The sequence below is a fragment of the Centrocercus urophasianus genome, unplaced genomic scaffold (genome assembly GCF_019232065.1).
Source record: "Centrocercus urophasianus isolate 14NV4802_14NV808 unplaced genomic scaffold, USGS_Curo_1.0 seq_48, whole genome shotgun sequence".
Lineage (NCBI taxonomy): Eukaryota > Metazoa > Chordata > Aves > Galliformes > Phasianidae > Centrocercus > Centrocercus urophasianus.
Window position 1 is genome coordinate 1,261,704 of NW_024885066.1, and position 23,268 is coordinate 1,284,971.

Genomic DNA, 23,268 nt, shown 5'->3' on the forward strand with positions numbered 1-23,268 from the left:
CTCACTGTCAGTGCTTTCACAGCATGGTCAGATGCTCTTGAATGCTTTAAAGAAACAGCAAAGGGTAGAGTAGTGAAAGAACTACTTTTCATGGTAATTGAACTCCTTCCCAAGTTGAAGACATTGTGATTCATTCTATGATACCTCTCTTGTCAGATCACATTTCTGGAGTCCTACAGCTCCTCTCTATACTTCAAGCAATTCCATGCATCTGCACCTCCAAAAATCATCAGGGATTTGTTTCCTAATCTACACCCCTTCTACAAGAAAAACTGCACTACTGTTGGCTTCTAGGTCTGCTAGACCCCATAGCATAGAAGCTGACCTGTTACACATCCATGCTAAATTTAGCTCCACGAGTACCAAGGGCTACAGCTGTGCCACTGCCTAAAATCCAGCAGGATACACAGAGCTTGTTAGAGCATTATTAACAGAAACGGAGGCACTTGGTAGGGAAGCCAGTGGTGCTTTGTGGAAAGAGCTACTTTTCCAAAGGTAGCTTACTTTACCTCTCTCAGATAAGATAAAAATCTGCACTGAAACCCACGGTTTGCAGCTCCTGCAGAAAGCCAGACTCACACAGCTGATGAGCAGGGAGCACCAGCTTCTCTGGCAGATCCTGTGCTAGGGAGAAAATAGAAAGCAGCTCTCAAAGAGCAGCGAACAAAGCTCCCATCTGACGGGCAGCAAATGCCTTCAGCAGTCAGCTTGAGCAATCCTGCCTGTTAGCAGTGCTAAACATGCTTCCCACAGGAAGCACTCTCACTATGGGAGAACTGCTGTGTTCCTCACAGGGTCATTAAGTGGTCCTGAACATTTATGAGCTGCACTCCACTCCTACCAACCGATGCAGGACGGCGCCCAGGAGGCAGCTTTCAGTTCTGCATTTTCTGCTACAGGAAAATAAGAGAACAGATATGGTGCTGGAGCTCCTACCTGAGCAAAGCAGTGCCACACACAGAAAGAGATGTGAACTCTTTACCTCCTCACTGCTGCACCACCAATGTCCATAATGCTCTTTCCTAACTTCGCCTTTGTCCTGTTAGCAGCAATGATCCTGGCTCCAGATGGGTCACTGCTACAACTTGCAGCTTCTTTCATGTTTTCACACCCAGATGTTTGTTCATAAAGCAGTTCCCTTCAAAAGCTTCAGAAAATAATAAGCACAGACAACCAAATCCTGGGAAAGCAGGGGCTGTGTTTGTACCCACATGTCTGAGTTCCAGTGACAAATGTTTTTCTTCTTTAGGGAAGAACAAAAACCTCCAGAGCCACAGAAACTCAGGACCCTAGTTTGAATTTTATTGAAAATAATTTCAAAAGCCATTGTAACAAGACTACTTCATAGTACAAATATAGATTTAAGTGCACAAACTAATTACAAATCTAGTCATGATTACTGTACATTAGCAGAATGTTTCTCTTGGCTACCCCTCTTGTGAATGAAATGGAATGAAAGCATTAGGAAGAAACAAAAGAATCTGCACACAAGATGTGAAAGGGGCTCTTTGTAACATAGTTGTTCTAACAGGCAAAAACTAACTGCAGGATTAGAAGCTTTGAGAAGTTTGGTTCTCCCATAACTGCTTACACTTCCATCCTGTGGTCGTGGCATATTAACCAAGCCCAGATACCAGAACCCTCCCAAATGTTCTGCTTGTCCTTAAATTCCAAGGTGCAGGGACTCACAGAATAGCTGGTTAGAAAGCAAAGATCACTTCCAGGTTGCAAAGCCCAGCGGGTTGACTTGAGACATCAACAAGCACTTGGATAGAAGCAAATCCAGGTGGAAAGAACCTCAATCAGCATCCGTGGACTTATAGTGATCATCATCCACAGTAGAGTAGATGTGTCCCTCACTGCTAAGGAATTCAACTGCTTGCCTTTGAAGAAAAAAAGGCAATTAGTACCAATTAGTACCTAGTTCACATTGATGCCCTTCTCTCAACCATTTCCCACCCACAGCCTGATGTCCCCACCGTTCCTTTCTGGCATCTGCCAAAAGATGCACCCAGAGATGCATTCCATCAGCATGTAAAAGTGCTGCTCCATTGTCAACACAAACATAAAAGTGTTTCCAAGGCTTTATCATTTCAACAAACTCATTCTAAGCTGTTTCACTAAAGAATTCAAGAACTCAGGTTGACCATTGCATCCTGTGGGGACACATTGAATCACCAAACACTGTTAAAAATATAAGCCAGCATCCGGCCTTGCCCACTTCTTTCCTCTTTGTCTACTTTCAGCAGATTGCAGAAAGGACTGTGTAGACTGGAAGCAAATCCTTCATTTCTACACACTTACTTGATTGTTGGTATGCTGACATTGTGGAGCTGAAGTTTCAGCTCTTGAAGACTCATACCTTCTGGAGAATGGCAGTTTTTAATCAGGTTCAGCACCTGGAAGAACATCAACCAGCATCAGCAACAGCGAGGCTCTATCAACACTGAACAGCGAGGCCAAAAAAAAAAGAATGACCAGCCTTCTGAGAATAACCAAGCTTTTATTTCTTTGTGCCAACTCACACTGCAGCAGCACACACTGGGACACCCGTGCTCCTGGCTTGAAGATGCTGGCACCCACCTGACTCTGATGTGCTGTGAGTCCATTCACAGGCAGGCTGCCTCCACCATAGCTCCCCACGTCGCTCATTCCAGCAGAGGTAAATGACTGAGGTGCTCTTGATGCTGACTGCAATTGCAAGGGTAAAAGAACTGTGGCTGCACAGGCTGCTGCAAACCCAAGGCATGAAAGACTCTGCCTAATTACTCCGATACAGTAATTAAAGACAGATTTCCAAGAGAAATCAAGTAGAACTGGCTACAACAGAATGTCTCTTGAAGGAATTCAAGACTCACAGCACACCCCCACTGCAGCCCTTCAAACTCCAGGCTTTGCAGACCCACAACTTACATACAATTTCCCACTGAACCCAGAGATCTCCTTGGGAGATGACCAGTAACACCCAGCAACAGCTGTGATGGAACCACACCCCCAGCTACATACCAGCAGGTTTTTTCTGAGGATCATATGTGCATTGACAGTCTCAAGTATGTGCGTGGTGAACTCGTTCATGTTTTCCAAAGGCATGATCTTAAATGCCACCAAACTTTTCTTATTCTTCCAGAGAAAAGAAAAAAATATAGTTAACAGGGTAGCAACACCAGTATGCTTGACATACAACTTAAATGCTCCAGCTAGGAACAGGAGCAGTAGCAGGTGGGGAGTTTGTCTGCCTTTAATTAGCAAAGTTTTTGAACTCAAAAGCTTTTCTGTGGAATCATGCAGGACAGTGTCTGGGCAACTTGTTTCTATCCAGCTGGTAACTGCACTTTGCTTTACCACATGCAGCATGATGGATGACTGCTACGAGGCAGCTCTTACCATACAATACACTATGGGTTTTCTTACAGCACTTTGCCAGATCACCAACCCTTCGTGCCACTGCTCCAGCCTCACTTCTTGAGGAGTCACAAATGATCTTACCTGAAAGGAGCGAAGATGACCAGCGACTTTTACGTAAGTTCCTGGGGGTACCACGATATTCTCACTACCTGCCTCCTTACAGAGAAAGAAAGGAGAAAGTGAGGTTTTGCTGATTCATCCCTCCACTTCTCAATTACCACAATGACCAACTTAAGAACTCTAATCTCAAGCAAACACAAACGACACACGTTCAGACAATCACTAAGAGCAGTAAGGTAAATGTAACGACAGATGAAAGATATTTATTTGAATGCACTGTATTGACAGTCAAATTGACAGCAGTCAATGCCAGTTGTATGTTCTACTGCTGCTCTGTTCACTGCTGAGGGATTCTCACAGGAGAGGAAAGAACCCAAAGCATTTTAAAAACAAACCACACCCACGTCAAGCATTCAAACACTGAACACAGCTGGGGGGTTCAAGCAGTCACAGAATCTTATGGCAAACCTGTAGATAAGCCAACTGAGAATCTCTTTAATTACTCCTAGAGTTGTTCAGCTGAATGCAGCTGTTCACCTCCAGACACATTTACCAGCAACACAGGCTGTGTGTAAGCAGCAGCTCCGTCAACAGGAGAGCACAGTGGAGACCAGCAGCACCACAGGAGCCAGGCACCAGGCAACAAGATAACACACAAACCTCTTCCTCTCTCTGGTTTTACATTTCTCACACAAAAGAACAGAGTGCACACCTCTAAGTAACAACTGAGATTAGGCAGTTAAACTGTAAAAAATTATTTATGTTATTTGATGTATGAACTACAGAGTAGAAGATCACAAAAGCACAGAACCACTGATCTTTGCTACTGCAGCATCCAGCCTGGCTCTCACAGGCACAGCACTGCCCAGCTCTCAGACTGACTGTTTTACGTCTCGCAGAGCCTCTCCCCATAGCAGCACCTCGGAATGGTTTCATTGCTTACGTCGGTGTCAACCCACTGCCGCACATCCATGGGCGCTGCTGTCATGTCGTCCACCTTGTACAGGATGTTGGTGGGCGCCTTCTCTGCGTGCCTTACGATGCCAACCACGGTGACCTGCGGCAGGAAGGGCCGTCAAGGGGCGGGGAGAAGCACCCGCAGCCCCTCAGAGCCGCCCCAGTAGGGATAGCAGCGGGTGCTCACCTGTGAGATCTCCACATCGTGGATGCGGAACGCCTCATCCACCTGCTCGGCCGCCAGCAGCTGTGACACGGTGCAGGGCACGATGCTCTGCGAGCGGCTGCGCTGCAGGGAGGCGGGGTGAAGGAGACGCGCCGCGGTCAGCGACAAGCTCGGCTCGGCTCAGCACAGCCCGGCTCGGCTCAGCCCAACGCCGCAGCCGCCCGCTCCCCCGGCCCCTTCTGGCCCTACCTGCTTTTTCTCCGCCTGCGCGCCTGTTGGAGAGCTGAAACCTCCCGGGGACTGCGTGTAGCCGCCCGCGGGGCCGTAGCCACCGTCGAAGTTACCTGGGAAAGGAAAGGAAGAGCCGTGAGGGGGGGAGACGCGCCCGGCACGCCCAAGCCGCCCACCTCCCCGTGCCGCTCCGGCCCGCACCGTGCCCGCCCCACATGGTGGCAGAGCCCAGCTGCGGCAGAACTCGTTCCTCGAGCACGACGTCCCGCGCCCCGGCAACGGGAGCCAATCACAACCCTCCTTCTTCCGACTGCTTCCGGCGGCGAGAGCCAATCATCGCCCTCTTTCTTCCGACGTCTTCCTGCAGCGAGAGCCAATCACCATCCTCTTTTTTTTCCGGACAGCTTCCGGCGCTGAGAGCCGATTACGGCCCTCCTTGTTCCGACAGCTTCCGGCGGCGGGGATGCCGGCGCCGCCACGCTGGGTGCTGGCGCTGCCCGGCCGCTCTGACGCGATGGGGCGGGGCGGGCAGGTGAAGGCGCTGAGACGTGGGAGGCCGGGATGCGGGCGATCGCGCTGCTTCTGCTGCTGTGCCCACCGGGCCTGGCGGGGCGCTTCTGGCACCTCACGGACCTGCACTGGGACCCCGGCTACGAGGCGGCGATGGCGGCCGGGGAGCGCTGTCCGTCGGGCGGCTCCGAGGCTTCGCCGGGCGCGGGGCTGTGGGGCAGCTACCTGTGCGATGCGCCGTGGGGTTTGCTGAGCTCCGCTGTGTTCGCCATGCGCCGCCTGCTGCCGCAGCCCGACTTCGTGCTCTGGACCGGGTGAGGACCTGGCGACTCTCGTCTTCTCTCTCTCTTTTTCGTTCGTTTCTCCTAATGCTAAGTCGCTCCAAGAGTAATGCCTCCTATTTATTGTCGTGGAATCGTCTGCAGCTATGAAGAGCGCGACAGCGCTGCATTAAATGAGCAAATTCTGAGCTGTAAAGCGTTATTTTTCAGCGTGTTTCTGCCAGCGGCGAGCAGGAGATGCGTGCTGTGCTCATAAGCATCTGCACCAGTGGGGGTAACCCAGTGTTGCTGAAACGTGGAGAAGGACCTGGGGCTGTTGGTGACACTTGGCTGGACGTGAGCCAGCAGGGTGCCCAGGTGGCCAAGGAGCCCAATGGCATCCTGGCTGTGTCAGCAGCAGTGCAGCCAGCAGGAGGTGATCATCCCTCTGTGCTGCCACTGCTGGGGCTGCACCTCAGTGCTGTGCTCAGCGCTCGGCCCCTTGCTGCAGTAAAGACGTTGAGGCCCTCCAGTGTGCAAAGAAGGGAACGGAGCTGTGAGGGGTCTGGAGCACAGGTCTTTGGAAAAGCTTGTCTGGAAGAGGGGTGATGCACTGGCACAGGCTGCCCGAGGGGGTGGTGCTGTCACTGACCCTGGATGCTGAAAACATAGAAGTGTCCATACACCAGATTTTGGGGCAGATCTCAGTGATCACTGCCTTGCTGGAGGCATTCATTTGGTTCCTTTTCAGGGGAATAGTTATCCTGCTGTTCTCTTGGATGCAAATGACTTCTGCTTCTCTGCTGTTATCCACTTTTAACCTGAGGTTGCAATATGTTCTCTCTTGCATGATTCCCACTCAGCTGTAGCATGTATTAAATGTGCTGAAATCTGACAAGCCTGCTTCTTGTTCTCTGTTCTCAAAACTGTATAGTTTTGTCAAAGTAGAATAAAATGGAGCAGCTTTTCACTTGGAGCTGTTTCCTGATGCTCCTGCAGTGCCTGAGCCAGAGAGCACAGTGCCAGTTCCTACCCCAAAGCCTTTGACTTTATCTTCTATGAGGGAAAAAGAAAACAGGGGGCTCAGGCATGTGTTCTGTGCCTTGCTTTGAGCACGTGCCCTGCTGGCCACATGTAACAGCTGTGCTGTTTCTGCTTCAGGGATGATACTCCTCATGTTCCCAATGAGCAGCTTGGAGAAGAAAAGGTTCTGCACATCATTGAAAACCTGACCTCTCTGATAAAACAGGTATTTCCAGGTAGGACGTGAGGGAATGAGAAGGGGAGAGAAGTACAGATTTTCATGGAAGATTTTATCTGTATGGAACAATGATAGAATGGGGAAGGGGAAAAGCCCAGAAAGGCTGTGGACAATATGACTTATTTTTCCTCTTCTTAGCTGCTGTATGGTGTGAGGTGTGTCTGAATTGGGGAGTCTGACACACTGTTATTATTTCTGGTTAATGCACTCAGAAGAGAGGAAAATAAACATTTCTCTGATTACTCATTTAGGCAGAAAAGCCTGCAAAAATTCTTCCTATTTTATCAATCACAGCAGTGAGGGAAGGAGCGTTATAGGCAGTGAGAGCTCATTGACTGGTCTTAACGCTGTGTCTCTGGGGTGTCTTGCCCTGAGGAGTCCCATGGCATCTCTGCAGTGTTGTACCTGCACTCAGTGTGGCTGCATGTGGGTGAAACACCTTCACCAGGCTGTTGAGTCACGCTGTTCTTTCTGAGTCATTGGAGAGCTCTGATGATGAGGAACCCTGAAACAAGAACGGACTTCTCCCTTCTGCCTTTCCTCTGTCCTTAGATACTAAAGTCTATGCAGCAATGGGTAATCATGACTTCCACCCCAAGAATCAGCTTCCAGGGAAGGAGAACAGGATCTACAACCAAACAGCAGAACTGTGGCGTTCCTGGTTGAATGAAACTTCCATTCCTCTGTTCAGAGCAGGTATGGCACTGCTGGTGCATGTTAGCAGCACTCTGGAGAGCTGGGGGTGGTTAAGAGAGTACCACGAATAGTTTTCCATGCTTTTATGCTCAGAGCAGCAGTACTTATAGAGGAAAGGTTCAATTAATGCTAATTTACTGTATTTTTCTGCGTGTGAGAAAAGAAATTTCCTTATGCTTTGGTCTCTCCTGCTTTGTTCAAGTTACAGGTAAGTGTCCCTGCAGAGAATGCAGGGTGGTAAGCTTCAGTGGGAAAAAAAAAAACAACAAAAAACCAATCTTTTAAGAAGGCTGGAAGGCTGCAGTTGTAGCCCAGCACTGTGACTCTCTACAACTGCCCAGCTCCTGGTCCTGCATGCTGTGCCTGTCAGCATTCCCTTCACCCTGGGATACCTAAGAAGGACAGGAGACACACAGTGAAGGGTCACACCAGTTCCCCAACCAAGTCTGTTCAGAGCACTGCTGTCACCCTCTGCTATGGTGATTGCCATGGAGAGAGCTGGGAACACAGGGATCCTGGGTTCCAGCACTCAGCTGCCCCACACCTCCAGCTCTTTCCCTGCTGCTTGCCTTTTGCAGGAGCTTTCTACAGTGAGAAGCTGCCCAGCTCAGATAGCAGGGGGCGAATGATTGTTCTCAATACCAATCTGTACTATGACCAGAACAACCAGACTGCTGGTGAGGAAGATCCCGGAGGGCAATTCCAATGGCTGGAGGAAACACTGACCAAGGCCTCTAAAGCAGAAGAAATGGTATTAAAATAAGATTTAAAAAAACTCAGTAACAGTTTGGAAGCTCTTCTTGCTCCTCAGCTCCCCTCTGTGCTGTCGCTGCCAGCCGGTGCTTTACAGGAAGTCTGGGCAGCGCATTCAGTGCAGCTCCTCGTTCTTGCAGGTCTATATTGTGGGTCACATCCCTCCGGGCTTCTTTGAGAAGAAACGAGGCAAGCCGTGGTTCCGCAGGGATTTCAATGAGCGATACTTGAAAATTGTGCAGAAGCACCACAGAGTGATTGCTGCCCAGTTCTTTGGACACCATCACACAGACAGCTTTCGCATGTTTTACAGCGATTCAGGTAGCAGTTCTGGCTGCCTTCGTGTTTTCCTGGTATCTCTGCCAACCACCATCACATCACTGTCAATGAGAATTTTCAGTGTCTGCTGGCTGGATGCTGTTGAGAAAGGCTCCCTCCAATTTCCCCTCACATTTCATCTTTTTCAGCCATGCTGCTGGTGCTGCTCTGTGCTGGTGAGCTTTGGACACGAGCTGAGGCAAAAGGGAGTGATTACAAATCTTTGCACTGGGGTTATGTGTGGTGCTCTGGGTGTCCTTCAAGCATGGCTCTCTTGCACACACACTCACCACAGGAGTCTTCTGCAGCTTTAGTAAACCTGTTTTTCACTGCAGCAGTCCAACCTTCAATCCTTTGTGCTGGTCAGGGATGATCATTACGTGTGTACTGTTGGAATTAGAGCTGGCTGCTGGCAGTGATGTGTTTATGAGATGAAGCTGAAGCTGAAGTCTGCCATTCATGGTTGCTTTGCCTTTCTGTTAAGGTTCCCCAATCAATGTCATGTTCCTGGCCCCCGGAGTGACCCCCTGGAAAACAACATTACCTGGAGTGAACAATGGAGCCAACAACCCTGGGATCCGAGTGATTGATTACGATGCAGACACCCTTCAGGTGCAGGTAGAGGATCCCCCCCTGCTTTGCACTGCAGTTCTAGAGGAATATTTTATTCCTCCACAGGCAGAACTATGGGACCCAAGAGGATTTACAGGGAGCGACCTCTAACAGTCTCGTGGTTGGCACGGGGATGCAGTAAGAGCATCAGGGAGTGAAGAAGGCAGGGTGACCAAATGCAGCAGGCGCAGGCCTCTGCTGGGATGAGTCCCAGCGCAGGGCAGGCTTGGTTTGGCACTTTGACACCTCAACATGCAGGCAGAGTGGATCGCAGGATTTCTTTTTGGGGACTGATGAACTTGTTGAACCCTGTCTAAAAAATCAGAACTCTCTAGAAATTTATTTGTGTTCCCTTTAATTGCTGAATGATTTAATTAGACGCTGCTGCTTTGTGGAGGCTCTCACCTAAATCATCTATCCATGGCTTTACGTCTTGCTAGAAGGAAAGCTGCACTCCTTCCTGGGCAGGGAGGTGCATTATTTGGTGCAGATCCCATATTCTAAACCAACATTCCACTCCAGGGCCGATCCTTTCTTGGTTTGACTTCGGTTCCATCTCTCTCACCCTGCAGGATGTGGTGACTTACTACCTGAACTTAACTCACGCCAATCTGGTGGCCCCAGCATGGGAGGAGGAATACCGGCTGACGAGCGCCTTTCAGGTGCCTGATGGCTCCACACAATCCATGCAGACCGTGTTGGAAAAGATATCCAAGGATGCAAAGTATCTGCAGCAATATTATGAGTTCAACTCTGTCAAATACGACCTTACCCTGTGTGGGGACGCCTGCCGAGTCGACCACGTCTGTGCCATCAGGGAAATTGATTTTACCAGATATGAGGAGTGCCTTAAAGCCAGCAGCTCTGCTTCTGCCATCGTCAGTGTTTGCCTTTTATTGCTCTCTTTGCTCTTAGGGATCTTTGATCCCCTGCAAACACTGTAATGACTGAGAGCACGAGTGAAGACAGGACAGCTTCACAGTGCACAGGAATTGGCAGTCGTGAATGCTTTTGGAATTGGGGATTTATTTGAAAACCAAGAAATAATCAGTGCTTTGTAGTAAAAGCTCTATGATGTTGATTTGAGCACTTCTAGAAAAGCTTGATGCATCAGAGATGGTTACAAAGTCTTTCTGTACCAGTCTGACCCACATCAGGGAGTTCATCTTCCTTCTGCTGCAACTTCTGAGGCAGCTGCTCAAATGAGATGAAGGCCTCCCTGTGAGTTACCCACCCTTGGTGTGAGAGCTGTGAGCTGCCACGTGTTCCTGAAGAACCAGAGCGTGCTTCTCTTCTGGAAAATAAAACACAACACAACAGCTGGCCTGCAGGGTCTCGTTTTGGGGGCCTTGTACAGCAGCAGCTTCGCCTCTGGTGTGTGAGCAAAGCCAGGCAGTGTCAGAACTTTCTTGGACAGTTTGGGCCGTGACTTTCACGTGTCAGCATCCACAGTGAGGCAGCAGGGTGAGAAGCTTCATGGTTTTTTTTCAGATGCTGAACACAGACGGCTTTCTCCCCAAGCACCTTTTGTGTTCTTTTAACTCATATTTGCTTTTTCTTTAGCTGTGCAAACTGCAAAGAAGCTCTCCGTGCCTCGCCAGCCTTCTGTCTGCTCATACAAAAACCACACGTGAACCAAAGAAAAGTGACACTGTAGGGCCCTTGGGGACGAGTGGATGAGACAGTGCAGAAATCCTTGTGCTGTCTGTAAGCAGTTGTTTGGAGGCAGCTCCAGAGAAGCAGTGGAACAGTGTGTTGTGTCAGAGGGGAAGCACGGCCAGGGGAGGCGCAGCCTTGTGCAGAGCTGCAGCTTTGCAGGGGTTGGTGGCATTTGCCCCTGGCACGGCTCGGGGGGATCACAGGAGCAGCGCCTGCGCTCCTCGGCTGTGCTCGGGGTAAGCACTGCTTGCACGGGAAAGGGTGCCGGGATCTGGAAATGAGCCACTGCGTATGGAATGATCTAAAAATCATGGAGAAAAAAAAACAAAAAAAACCGCTGGGAAGCACCGCCGGCTCTGCCGAGGATGGCCTTTTTTCTTTCAATGGGGAACCGGGAACCCAAAGGCGGGGCGGGGAGCGGAGCTGAGGGGCGGGGCGGCTCTCGAGGCCGGGCGGGGCGGCGCGCCCCGGGATGGCGGTGCGGAGCCCGGCGCGTTTCGGGCCTTGGCAGTGGCTGCTGGCGGCGGGGGGCGCGGCGGCGGCGGTGTGGGACGCGGGAGCGGACGTGTGGGTGGCGGTAGGACACGCGCGCGCGGGGCGGCCGGGCTGCGCGGCGCTGGGTTTGGGGCTGTGGGCCGCGGGCTGCGCCGCCCGGCAGGCCTGCAGCTGGCTGTGGTTCCGCTCCGATCCGCCGGCGCTGCGCCCCGAGCCGTCCCGCCGCCTCCTCGCCGCTCTGCACCTCCTGCAGCTCGGCTTCTTGTACAGGTACGGCTCTCCCGAATCGCGGCGTTCCTCCCTCGGGCTGCGGCCCCGCTCTTCCGCCGCGTCCCCGGCTGCGGCGGAGCGGAGCAGCGGTCCCGGAGCGCTGCGTTCGCCGCTGATCGCGCCGTGCTCCGGCCAGGTGCGTCCGAGCGCTGCGGCTGGGCTGGAGGCTGTGCCGGACGGAGGCGACGGAGGAGGAGAGGAATCACATGGCGTTCCTGACCCACGACATCAGCATGTTGCGTCTCTTCGAGACCTTCCTGGAGAACGCCCCGCAGCTCGCGCTGCTCCTCTACAGCGTCCTGCGCAGCAACAAGGCTGAGCCTTCCCAGGGTGCGGGCCGGGATGGGGGGTCGGGTTGGGAGGTCGGGGCTCTGCTGCTCTGCTCTGCTGCTGCTGCGCTTCCACCGCCTTCCCTTTGGCGCTGTGCTGTCCCAGCCCCGTGGGCCCCTACGGGCTATGCTGGGCCTGCAGGGAACTGAAGTGGGGGGACACTGTTCTGTCCTTGGGCAAAGTGTGAGCTCCCCTGAGAGCGGCACCAGCTGCTGCTCGGGAAAGGCAGGAAGTGGGAAGTGAGGGGAGGAGAAATGGAGCTGATGCTCATGATGCTGATGCCCCAAAGCCGCTGCTTTGCTGATGGGAGGCTCCTTTCAGAGGTGTTGGGGGCTGTTTGGAGCAGGAACAGCCCCAGCTTGGTCTGCATTCTCCATGGCTGCTGCTCTGTTGCAGGAATGGGAATCTGCACGGCGTTCCTGTGTGTGACCTGGTCCCTGCTGGACTACCACCAGTCCCTGCGCTCCTTCCTGCAGGACAAGTACGAGATGGGCTGGGGCTCCTCCGTCATCTACTTCCTATGGAACCTCTTCCTCCTCTGCCCCCGCATCCTGGCGCTCGCCCTCTTTGCCCTGCTGTGGCCCTACGGTGTGGCCGTGCACTTCCCACTGGTGTGGCTGGCAATGTTTCTCTGGGTCAGCCTGCAGGGCACCGATTTCATGGAGTCTCCAGGCCCCGAGCAGCTCTACCGCGCCATGGTGGCCGTCATCCTCTACTTCAGCTGGTTCAACGTGGCCCCAGGGAGGACCCTGCACCGCAGCGTCATCTATCACAGCTTCATCCTGGTGGACAGCACGCTGCTGACCCTGGCCTGGCTCTGGGACCGTCCCCCTGAGGAGCAGCACCCATTGCTCATCCTGGCGCTGTGGGCTGCGCTGCCCTGCTACCTCCTGGGGCTGCTGCTGCGCGTCACCTACTACGGGTGGCTGCACCCCAATGTGCGAGCACAGCTACAGAGCGGCGGTGACGAGGTGGATGCCAATGGAAGGGCTGATGGGGCCGTGGAGTTCCGCAGCATTTCAGAGCCTTGTGAGCTCCGCAGTGTTTCAGAGCCGGTCCTGGTGAACTCCAGGCTGCGGTGCCTCGCACGGAGCCACTTCCCGCTGTCTGTGCTGGCAGAGCCGCACCTGCTGAATGGGACAGCTGCTGTCTGAGTCCTGCACTCCTTGAGATGGAATTGTGCCTTATCCGAGTGGTTTGAGTTGTTGGGGAGGTTCTGTTTGGTTCTTTCTATTGTGTGCGCCAGGCTGCAGTTTTGGCAGTTCATTGCCACAGCAGGGATGCGGGCAGGAAGGCTTGGAGCTTGGTGCTAGGCCTGCATGGCGCTGTGGCACTGTTGATTCTTGTTATTTATTATTCACCTTTTCCAAAAAAAAGAAAAAAGGAAAAAAAAAATCAACACCTGGTTGTCCATGCATCTTCTGGTGCCCACTGCCAAGGTCGTTCCTCCTTGGTCACTCCCTGTTTGGCAGTGGCTGTCAGATGTCTGTTTGCAGTTCTGTTGTTTGACTGTTAAGGCTGAAGGCTGCACAGTGCTGAGATGTGGCGCAGAGAGGGGCAGGGAGGGGTGGGACGGTGGGGGTCCTGGCATGGTGGCACTGAGCTGAGCGCCATCAGCAGCCCAGGCTCTGCAGGGGGCTCCCTCATTGGGGTCCCTCATTGCTGTGAGCAGGGCCTGAGCCCATAACGCTGCACCTCAGCTGCTCTGGGGCTGAAGGGGCAGCAGCTGTGGCATGGGCACCCCGTGCTGGCACTGCAGCTCCTGCCACATTTTGCTGCAGCACCACCCACTGCCACAGCACGGCGGGGGTTGGTGGAGGACTGCCCAGACTGCACATCTCCAGGGTCACCAGCACAGGGTGAGCGCAGTGCAAAGGGACAGCAGCACTGCAGCACGCAGCTGTGCTGGAAGGAGGGATGTGTGCAAAAGGGAAGAAAAAAGGGAAATATGAAAAGGTGCTGTGTGCCTCAGTACCCAAAAAGCGCCTTGTCCCCGGCCACCACAGCAGGCTCAGAGCCCAGGCAATGACAGTGCAGAGAGCGCTGCTCTGAACCAGCACAGCCACAGTGGAGGCTGGGGAGGGACCACAGCGCTGGTGGACAACAGGCAGAAACTGTGACTATAGAAAATAAAAGACTTTATTTTTTTTTCCAGTTCATAGGACAGTTCCCATTACACAAAACGCACGCAGAAGCGGCTGCACCGCAGGCAGCCCTGGGCTTCCCATGTGAGCACAGAAGGGGCTCTGTGAGCTTCCCCGGGACGAGGGCACCCCAGGGTCTGTGCAGTCAGTGGTGTGGGATCCTGGTGGGCAGCCAGAAGGAGGCCGCTTCCATTTGGCATTTGTCAGCAGTTCAGCTTACAGCCGGGTTGGGAACAGCAAAGAGACACGAAGCAAATCAGTGGTCGGGTAAAGGCGCTGCCTCTGCTGTGCGAGACAGGAAAATGCTCAAGAGCAGCCAGCAGAGGAAAATAATAAAATCGCCGGGTCAGCCTTTATTAAACAAACACAGAAACGTACCACCGACCTCCTGCTATAAAAGTACTTTACATACATTCAAGGAGACATCATATAAATATCAGTATGAAATGCCACTGGCTGCAATAGGTCCGCGCTCAGCTACAATTCTGTTGCTGTCCTAAAATTCCCTTAAAACATTTTAAAGTAAACAGCCAAAGCAGGGCCTGCTGGCTGCAGTGTGCTCTGTGCCAAGAGAACGGCCTGCCAGCCCTGGACCCCCACCCTGGGCTGCAGGAGGCAGTGGCCACATGCTGTGCTGGGAGTAAAGCACAGGAGTGTGCCTGACAGTCAGCAGTCCTGCCAAGGATGGGAGGTGCCAGGGTCAGGCAGGGTAAGGCCCTGGGCAGCTGATGGGGGAATGGCAACCAGCCCACAGCAGGGGCTGGGGGCTCTGAGGTGCCTTCGGCCCCAACCATTCTATGGCTCCAGCAGCAAACCACTGCCCTGCACCATCTGCCCCCTCCAGCTCTGCACTCCCGAGGCAGAGGCTTCCTGTGGAGATACGCAGCCCTGGAATGTCTGCCTGTGATCAAAGCACTTGGTTGGCATCTGGTGCTGAGCTGGCGGATAAGCAGATGGCTCTGAGGCCATCTCGGAGAAAGGCAAACTCCTCTGATTTGTATTTATCTTTACAGCCAAACCCAGGGCTGAAACAGAGACCAGGATCCAAGCCACGTACCTTCAGCAGCCCCAGCAGTGGTGAGCAGAGCACAGGACACACTTCACAGCAGTCCTTACAGGACAAATCCACGCATGTGCTGAGCCACACCAGCACCCCCCCAGCACTGATGGAAATGATTCCTCACTAATTAATGCCATGATAGGAATGCAGCAAACATCACCTGCTCTTGTGGGCGCAACCTGAGCAGTCTGCATCCTTCCTAAGTCACACTCTGCACCTTTGAGACACGGGACACAGCTGGGTGATGCTGGGCTGGAAACAATCTGAAAGGGTTTGGGTGCAGCTGCAGCGTTTGGCTCAGCAGCAAAGCATTCATCCATCCTCTGTACAGAAACCTCAGGCATCTGCTGGTTTGGTGCCATCAGGGGGCACAGGTGGGGGGCAGACCCCACTGCCTGCAGCCTGACTTGGCACAAAAGCAGCCCCCAGCTTCCATTTGCCCCTTCTGGTCAGCAGTACTGCAGCTCACTGACTCCAGACTTATTTTCTGAGATGGTAGCAAAAGAATAAAATAAAATAAAAAAAAAAATCAGTGTATCCATCACTTCCAAGGCCAGTGTGCTCCAGGCTGGCAAGTCACAGTGTGTTACAGAATTCAGTACCTCCTGCCAAGGACTTTATTTTGCTGTTCACTATGTAGTTAGGCTAATGCAAAGAATACAAGAAAACTGAATCTGATTCTACCAAAGGAAACACATTCTCACAAATGGAGTCAGAAGAGCAGAGGCAGAGATAGTTACCATATTCTTCTTTGTAACATCCATGAGAATTTAGTTCTCTCTCAAATTACTTCCAGTCCAAATGAGGACTCTGTTCAGATCTCACCACTCTCTTCAATAGTGTTGCACTCTCTGTAAGGTTTGTGGGCAGTTTCATTTTCCCATCCAGGAAAAACCTGCGGGACCTATGGGATATGGACAGCTGGAATCCAATGATCCTCTGCTCATTAACAGGGCTCAGCCATGTGCATCCTACACACACTGCCTAGAAGCCAATGGGAGAAACCAACAGCAACACCTCCCTCTACCACGAACCACTTATCCCAGAATGGGAAAAATCCTATGTTATAGAAATAATGTAAGGATATCATAATAAATTAACTGCTTTTGAACACCCAGAGAAGGAGAGAGGACACATTTTCACAGCAGCAGAGGTATTTTTGACATTTTCATTAATATTTCCCATGGAAAAAAAAACAAACAAAAAACAACCAATATCTCTTTTTGGCTTTGCAAAACAAGGGAGGTTCAGCTCTGCCATCAGTTTTTTTCTATAAAAATAAGGTTTTATGTTTACTTGGGTTTCTATAACTAAGCAGAATAGAAAAGCAGAAGTATCAGTAAGAGCCTTCTCAGCTGTGTTACCCCCTCCCTCTGGAGACTACCTGCCAGAAGAATTCAGCTGGATTCCATGAGTCTCTTCACCAGTCAAGCTCTAGCTCTGCTGAGTCTAGTGCTTCTCATAGGACACCTCTGTTCTTGGCCAGGTCTGTGCTCCTGAGGAAATGACCTGAAGTCTACTGTACAATTTGCATTAGGTATGTTTTCTTCATCAAGCTGAAAATGTCCCCAGTTGTTTATGAGATCTTTGCCTCCCCAGTGATGGAGAGATTGCAGGAGCCACAGCCACACCTTTGCTCTGGCTTCTTACAGGAAGTCTAACTCAAGGGCTTGGTGAAGGGACACAAGGTCTGCATGGTTTGTGATCCTCCAGAAAGGCATGTTGTGCTGCAATGAGAAGATAAGGTCAGTTTTATTGGGGTGACTTTACAGCTGGGTGGAAGCAGTCAAGGTACACCTGCAGAGCTGGGCAATATAGCATTTGTGACAGCACTGACAGAGGGCAGCACGTTCAGAAAGGATCTCAGCCACAGAGCACGGCAGTATCTGAAGGTTATCTTATCTGCACAGCTCTCTGTGACAGGCACTGACTGTCAGCTACTTCACACAGTCCCAATGGAAACCTCCACGCTGGGCTGCAAGGCGCTGCTCCGCAGAGCAAAGCCTTCCCAGGCCTGCGAGGGAACCCATGCAGACAACAGCTCTGACACGTGGCACAGTGTGGAGCCTGAGAGACGCTGTCCTGACAGCAATCTGTGCTCTTCAGCACCTTTAATTTCTAGTGGATAGCCCGTCCGAATCAGTCAAACTGGTAGTTCCTTCTTATCTGTGATTCACACTTAATGGTCGATGCTGTGTATTGAGCTGACTGCTGGCAACACGTCCCGACTCCCTCAGTGCTTCTGAGAAATTGCTTTATCCATGCTATGATCAAGGCATGCTACACCACAATACTGTGTTACAGGGTCAGTCACACTCACAGACTGCAAATATACCACAACTGCAACCCCAAACAAGAGAAAAACAGAAAATTTAAAGCAGAGAGCCAAATAACTCCTGTGTTAAAATACTGACAGATCCTGCATTAAAGGCAAGGTGTTCCACTCACTGACCCTGGCCTGAAGAAGTAAGCCCTGTAAAGTGTCCCTGAAATAGAGACTGCTACTGTAGCTTCCCTCTGATCAACCCACTGCCCCACATCCACAGAAACCCACCTGCTTAGCTGCAACCTCTTCATCACGCCCATCTCCAATTACCACATAGGTGACTTTCTTTCCAAATCGTGACACAATCCTCTCAAAACAGCTCTCTTTGCCTGCCAAAACACAATCCCACTGTAATGAGCTTTAGGCAGAACCAACCTGAACAAGCCCTGCTGTCCCAAAAATACATTCTTGTCTTATTGGGATGGGGAGAATGCCCAGTTTAGTTTCTAAGACATGAAGCCATCACTATTAGCAATCATCAGCATCTCCTCAGTCACAAGTGCTGCTCCGCTGTAGAAATTGTGTTTCCTGTGTTAAAATCCCAGCTAATCCACAGAAAAAATCAGCACCCGCGTGCCAGCTATCCAGCACAGCCCCTTACCTATTTTGGTTGCACTATAAATATTTTCAATGGGAAACACCTCGCCCAATCCATACAGGAGAACTTTGGCAAGAGCTGGCACCAGTTGGGTGGTTGTGATCAGGATGTTCACACAGTTTTTTCTGAAAGAAAAAACAACAAAGAAAGCACTTTTGAAGTCCTATCATCAGCCAGTAGTGCTGAAGGCCACTCTGGGCAACTTGCTCAGCTTTCCAAAGGTGCCATCAACTTTGCTGCCCAGCCTCTCTGAGGCTCAGATTTTAATTCTGTTTGCTTATCTACTTCAAACAGATATTCTTCCACAGCAATGCAATTCTCTGAGCACAGTCTTACTCAAAGGACCTTCCTAACACAGGATGTTGTCACAGGAAGGTCTCAAAGGGTGCTCAGCAGTGAAGTTTCTGTGACAAGCAGCACTACAATTACACGTTGGCACTACTGTAACTGGACTAAGTGAGAAGAATTGCTGAGAAAGGAACAGACATGTTTCCACTTTCCATACCTGGACTGTATGAGTAGCAGGGACTTTAATGCAGTTTCCAGCCAAGAATCTGTTAACACTTCTATATCAGTTCTTAGTCGCTGCAGAGCTTCCCTCTTCTGTGGGCTGAGAAGGCCTGGAAAGCAACACCAGTTCTCTCAGCTGAGTTGTTAAGTTTAAGAGAGCCACAGCTCAGTTAACACCTGCCTGTTCTGCCATAGCCAATATACTGAAGTCAACTCAAAGTTGAGACTGTAACAAGACAACAGGGGAAATCAGCTTCCAGTGACACAAGGGAGCCCTGTGCAGCTCTAAGGACACACACAATAAAATGCATTTCTCAAAACATAGAAGTAGGTGTTGTGTGATGCCACTGTGTATCCTTACATACATGAAAAAACTCCACATCTGGGTTTCCCACACATAAAATATGCACAAAGTCTGCTCCCTACCAGAAATCAGGTAATTGTGGAGCACTGGAATGCAGGCTTATAACCTTCATGGCTGCAAGTAATAGCTGTGATCACCCATTTTTCAGAATGTCCAAGAAAAAGTTGTATCAAGTTTCTTTTACATAGGCTAAGGGTACCCAAACCTGAAACCACCAGGCCAAGTCGCCTGGTTCTGCTCCATTTCTCAGGATGTCAGTGCCAAGGTTCAAACTAAACAACTTTACTGACATTTGCTATGAAATACAGCCGTGGTTTGCATCTTTATTACTGCTTTGGCATCAGAAGGGAAGCACAAATAGAAATCTTTAAAGTGATTTTGTGAACAGACTTCACAACAGGAGACGTCATGTCAGACCGTAAGCACAGCAGCCAAAAGGGTGAACGTGTAACTTGTTGACAATGGCACAGTAAATGGCTTTATGAGACATGTGAAAAGGCCTCCTAAGTGGAGTGATATAGAAGTCATTTAGGCCCATTCCGTGCAGAAATAGGCAGTCTTTCATTCAAAAGTAGCAGAGGGACACTGAGCCAGACCTTTCTATTAGATACAGGATTGACTGACCTCTATCTACTATACGGTACCTCGGTCACTGCACTGCAATGCTGCTCAGTTTTGAAAGATGCATCCTCTTAGATTCCACAGAGACCTGATCTCAGAATGCTTACTTTTCATATTCAAACATTTAGGAAAAGCTACTGTATGGAACTGCCACCAAGAAAGACCAAGTGTGGTGTCACTAACTCTGCCTGGTGTCCCACACCCTGGCGCAGGGCAGCACTCACCTCCAACGTTTGTTTTGTATTTATCGTAGATCTCTCGTACCCTGCGGTAACGGAAGGCCAATTTCCTCATCCAGTCCACTCCACCTTGGACACCAACTGATGAACTGTGATTGGCATTGCTTCCTGAGCCACTGAAGCCATCCGTGGAGAAATTGTAGTTGCTGTTAAACAAAAACTGATTTGTTATGTGTGCTACAGCGTCAGAATCCCTACAAACTTTCTGGCTGGGTTGGAAAAGCACCATGAAGAACTTTGCACAACGACCACTGCACCTCTGACAGAGACCAGCTGCTGTGGGCAGTGTGCACCAACACCCAGCTACACCTGCTGCCAGTCCTGAGCTGCTGTACTGAAATGTATTGATGCAACCCCTCTTGCTCACCCTCCAACACAAAACCTTCCTTTGCTCTTTGCTCTCTTTGATATCAACATTCATCCCACTAGACCTCTTGTTCTGCAGTGATAAATCTCAGCACAGTTTCTTTCTTCCTGACATACAGACACTTCTCAGACCTTTCCATAAGTCAGTTCTGCTAATGCAACAGAACACTGATCCACTCTGCCTGAGTGTGTATATGATCAGCTCACACAGGGGTGCAAAACATAGGCAGACTCAAAGGCCAAAATCATCAAGTTTGGAGTGCTAGTTCCACTCATTTCACATGACTGAAAACATAGGTAATATTCAAGTTAGACAATATAATTCACATTGCAATTCCAGAAGTCTTAAACTTTCGTAGGTCTTAACCTGCCCCCCTCTTATTCTCCCCCCAAAAAACAACCAAGAGGAAAAACAACCACAGAAAACCACGCAGCCAATAAACACCATCTGCCAAATTTCAGCTCCTGCACAGTGCTGACCTCCATTCCTTAACCCCATCACAGTTTGGTCCCTTTCTGAAGCCCCACAAAATAAACCAGACTGCATCAGTTCTACATTTCATGCATTCCTCAATATACCACCTTAAATCCTGGCCGTTATCATCAGATGCCACATCTTCTATGTGTACCTGGTCACACTCCTGTTTGAGAGAGAAAAAAAAATCAAAGGCTGCTGTTGTAATCCAGAAAGATACCAAAATTTGCAGACTGGAAAAGAGAAAGAGATACAACAATCTCCTCACATTTGCCAACAGCAATAAACCAAGCCATTCTGCCTCCATGAGCCCAGACAGGGCTTCCATTCGCTTTGCCCTCCAGCACTCCCATTAGCTTTGTTTCGCTTCACACTGCCTACAGGCCCTTGTCAAGACTGGGATTTGATGGACCAGAAATGTCCAAAAAAAGGAATTTTCACAACATTTTGTGTTGTCAGCAAAGAAGAAAACTCAATGTTCACTAAACAAGTTGTACTGGAAGTTCACTGCCAGTCTGGAAATCTATTTCTAACCACTCAATTCCAGACTACGGTATAATTTCACACCTCCCCATATAGCTCACAGTATTCTCTTCACCACTACCTAGTAATACATCATAGCATAGGATACAGCCATGATTAAAGCAAAGATTTACATTCAACTTCTGTGAAAGTGGTGCAGAACAGAGAGATGTATTTTATTTGGTAAAGACTGGTGTGTGTGAAAGAGAATGGAAGCAGAACACAAGTCCCTTGAGGAGAAATGGGAGAGCAGCAGAAAAAGGTTGTGGGAATAGAGGGGAAGACATCAGTGTGGACAGCCACCTATTGCATGGAAGCACACCTTCACAGCTGTTACACAACCAGCGTGACCTACTGGTATGCTGGCTGAGACTGCAAGTTGTGTTCTGCCTCTGGGTTAGACAGATACTGCCATATGGGTCACTCCTTTCTCCACATCTCCATTTCAAAGCAGGAACAGTGAAAGCAAAATGCTTCCTGGTTCAGAATGAAACTGTAATACAAAGCAGGCATCACTCTTGATGCTTTAGGCACAAGTAGAACCCATGAGAGCCAGCAAAGCCCACGACACAGAAGTGTTCAGGATGCCCCTGTCTCAGACAAAAAGAATACCCCTTTGATTTGGCCATGCTTAGAACCTGTTCAGTTTTGGCAGATTATTACATTTCAGTACTGACATGATGAGAAGCACATCTGCCCTCACAAACTCTGCAGTGTTTTGTGTCACAAAAACATTTGCTGTGTACCTCCAAGTCATTGAAAAACAGGTGAGTATCAGCTACTTCAAAAATCATCTCCTCCATTGAGAGACCTGAGCCAATTACCAGAGTTGGATCCTGGCAAAACAAAAGGAAATAATGTCAATTCTTTTCCGCCCCACCAAATTGGCAACAAGTCAGAAGCATCACTTTATGCACTTAAAACAGAATATCATTTTTCTATTAATTTTACAGAAATTGACATTTACTTCTGCTTTACTAATAACAGATTATTTTTCTTCCACATAAGAGACAGTATTACCTTGCCATATTTTTGAGCATAAGACCCTGTGAGAAGTGAATGGAAAATTATGATGGTCTCATCCAGGTCCCAGAGAAACACTCGCTGTGTAGAGAGTAAAAGCAAGTTAGAGCTGAGATATTCTCAGTATGGTCCTACAATAAAGCAAGCTTTAGGGTTCCTTTTGTGGTTAGTTGAAGATATGAACAACAGTGTTCACCCCACAGGCTAAATGAGTTATTACTTTTTCAGTTTAGTATGATGGAGTTTATACGCTGAAACAGTGCAACCAAACACACAGGGTAAGACTCTTAATCAAACTTCTTTCTAAGCTTCTCTTGCTTCTATAGTTACAAAAGGAAAAATAAAAACAACAAACCCAAACTGATAATGAACTTTAAAGCATTGCTAGTGTAGAAATTTACTGCCTGTGATGTAGAGAGCACCAGGTAAATGACCTTTGTTAAGATACATAATGAGGACTGGCTGTAACGACGAACAGTTTCAGTACAGATGGGCTCTGATAAACTTCAGAAGTTAAGCCAAGAGGAACTACAAGACATTCACTAATTGCAGATTCTTCATACATGGTAGAGTAACCTCACAAAGGTCCAAGATGCAAAGTGCAGGATGGCACAGTGGACACCAGGTGCAACATGACTTGCAGCACACTCTACCTGTAGATAAGATGAACTGCAAGCTGATGGAGGGAAGGTAATTCCATTCTGCTTGTCCAGCTGAGCAGCCAGCCAAGGGCTGCTAACACAGTCACCAGCTTAGAGGAGTGCTGAGGGAGCTGTGACGGTTTAAAGACAAAGCAAGAGTGACTTGCTAACTGCCCACAGCTATGTGAAAGGGGAACCGCCAAGATGACAGCGACAAATTCTCCTCTGTAGCGCTGGATGGAAAATTACAATGGAAAAAAAAGAAGGAGGCAAATTGCAGCATGGGAGATTCTGGTTGGAGAAAGAAAATCTTCTGCAGGTGGGTGTGGTGGGACACATTATTAGGTAGGTGCACGATCTCCAACCTAAGAGATTCTCAACACTCGGCTGAACAGA

The 23,268-nt window shown here is 49.8% G+C and overlaps 4 protein-coding genes across 6 annotated transcripts in view; 2 read left to right on the plus strand and 2 right to left on the minus strand.

Moving 5' to 3' along the window:
- Positions 1 to 1,281: 1,281 nt before the first annotated feature.
- On the minus strand, positions 1,282 to 5,110 carry RPA2 (replication protein A2). Its single transcript, XM_042834624.1, has 9 exons — positions 5,021 to 5,110; positions 4,838 to 4,932; positions 4,610 to 4,711; positions 4,409 to 4,522; positions 3,487 to 3,561; positions 3,007 to 3,120; positions 2,584 to 2,691; positions 2,305 to 2,399; positions 1,282 to 1,883 (listed from the first exon to the last, which is right to left on the minus strand). The coding sequence occupies exons 1-9, from the start codon at positions 5,034 to 5,036 to the stop codon at positions 1,799 to 1,801; spliced, it is 804 nt and encodes a 267-aa protein (XP_042690558.1). The 5' UTR covers positions 5,037 to 5,110; the 3' UTR covers positions 1,282 to 1,798.
- A 265-nt stretch (positions 5,111 to 5,375) lies between these two features.
- Positions 5,376 to 10,548, plus strand: SMPDL3B (sphingomyelin phosphodiesterase acid like 3B). The gene is made up of 7 exons (XM_042834608.1): positions 5,376 to 5,643; positions 6,751 to 6,848; positions 7,403 to 7,546; positions 8,125 to 8,297; positions 8,440 to 8,620; positions 9,102 to 9,235; positions 9,802 to 10,548. The coding sequence occupies exons 1-7, from the start codon at positions 5,381 to 5,383 to the stop codon at positions 10,171 to 10,173; spliced, it is 1,365 nt and encodes a 454-aa protein (XP_042690542.1). The 5' UTR covers positions 5,376 to 5,380; the 3' UTR covers positions 10,174 to 10,548.
- An 812-nt stretch (positions 10,549 to 11,360) lies between these two features.
- Positions 11,361 to 13,384, plus strand: XKR8 (XK related 8). Its single transcript, XM_042834609.1, has 3 exons — positions 11,361 to 11,653; positions 11,790 to 11,983; positions 12,380 to 13,384. The coding sequence occupies exons 1-3, from the start codon at positions 11,361 to 11,363 to the stop codon at positions 13,135 to 13,137; spliced, it is 1,245 nt and encodes a 414-aa protein (XP_042690543.1). The 3' UTR covers positions 13,138 to 13,384.
- Positions 13,385 to 14,449: 1,065 nt separating this feature from the next.
- The window catches only part of EYA3 (EYA transcriptional coactivator and phosphatase 3), a 43,623-nt gene continuing 34,804 nt past the window's right edge, over positions 14,450 to 23,268 (minus strand). For all 3 annotated transcript variants that reach the window (XM_042834607.1, XM_042834604.1, XM_042834605.1), the window contains 8 exons: positions 22,229 to 22,312; positions 21,955 to 22,044; positions 20,794 to 20,852; positions 19,831 to 19,991; positions 18,617 to 18,731; positions 18,115 to 18,236; positions 17,742 to 17,842; positions 14,450 to 16,914 (listed from right to left, as the gene is read on the minus strand). In XM_042834607.1, the coding sequence (XP_042690541.1) occupies positions 16,834 to 16,914; positions 17,742 to 17,842; positions 18,115 to 18,236; positions 18,617 to 18,731; positions 19,831 to 19,991; positions 20,794 to 20,852; positions 21,955 to 22,044; positions 22,229 to 22,312 (813 nt within the window). In that variant the 3' untranslated portion in view covers positions 14,450 to 16,833. The remainder of the gene's footprint in view (positions 16,915 to 17,741; positions 17,843 to 18,114; positions 18,237 to 18,616; positions 18,732 to 19,830; positions 19,992 to 20,793; positions 20,853 to 21,954; positions 22,045 to 22,228; positions 22,313 to 23,268) is intronic.

Excerpts from the sequence above, each read along its gene's own strand:
- RPA2 (XM_042834624.1), bottom strand. Across the intron at positions 3,562-4,408 it reads GGCAGTGGGTTGACACCGAC|GAGGCAGGTAGTGAGAATAT; the intron begins GTAAGCAATGAA and ends TTTCTCTGTAAG. Across the intron at positions 2,692-3,006 it reads TCCTCAGAAAAAACCTGCTG|TCAGCATCAAGAGCACCTCA; the intron begins GTATGTAGCTGG and ends TTGCAATTGCAG.
- SMPDL3B (XM_042834608.1), top strand. The coding sequence starts at position 5,381 with ATGCGGGCGATCGCGCTGCTTCTGCTGCTGTGCCCACCGGGCCTGGCG. Across the intron at positions 7,547-8,124 it reads CATTCCTCTGTTCAGAGCAG|GAGCTTTCTACAGTGAGAAG; the intron begins GTATGGCACTGC and ends TGCCTTTTGCAG. Across the intron at positions 8,298-8,439 it reads CCTCTAAAGCAGAAGAAATG|GTCTATATTGTGGGTCACAT; the intron begins GTATTAAAATAA and ends TCGTTCTTGCAG.
- XKR8 (XM_042834609.1), top strand. The coding sequence starts at position 11,361 with ATGGCGGTGCGGAGCCCGGCGCGTTTCGGGCCTTGGCAGTGGCTGCTG. Across the intron at positions 11,654-11,789 it reads CAGCTCGGCTTCTTGTACAG|GTGCGTCCGAGCGCTGCGGC; the intron begins GTACGGCTCTCC and ends TGCTCCGGCCAG. Across the intron at positions 11,984-12,379 it reads CAAGGCTGAGCCTTCCCAGG|GAATGGGAATCTGCACGGCG; the intron begins GTGCGGGCCGGG and ends GCTCTGTTGCAG.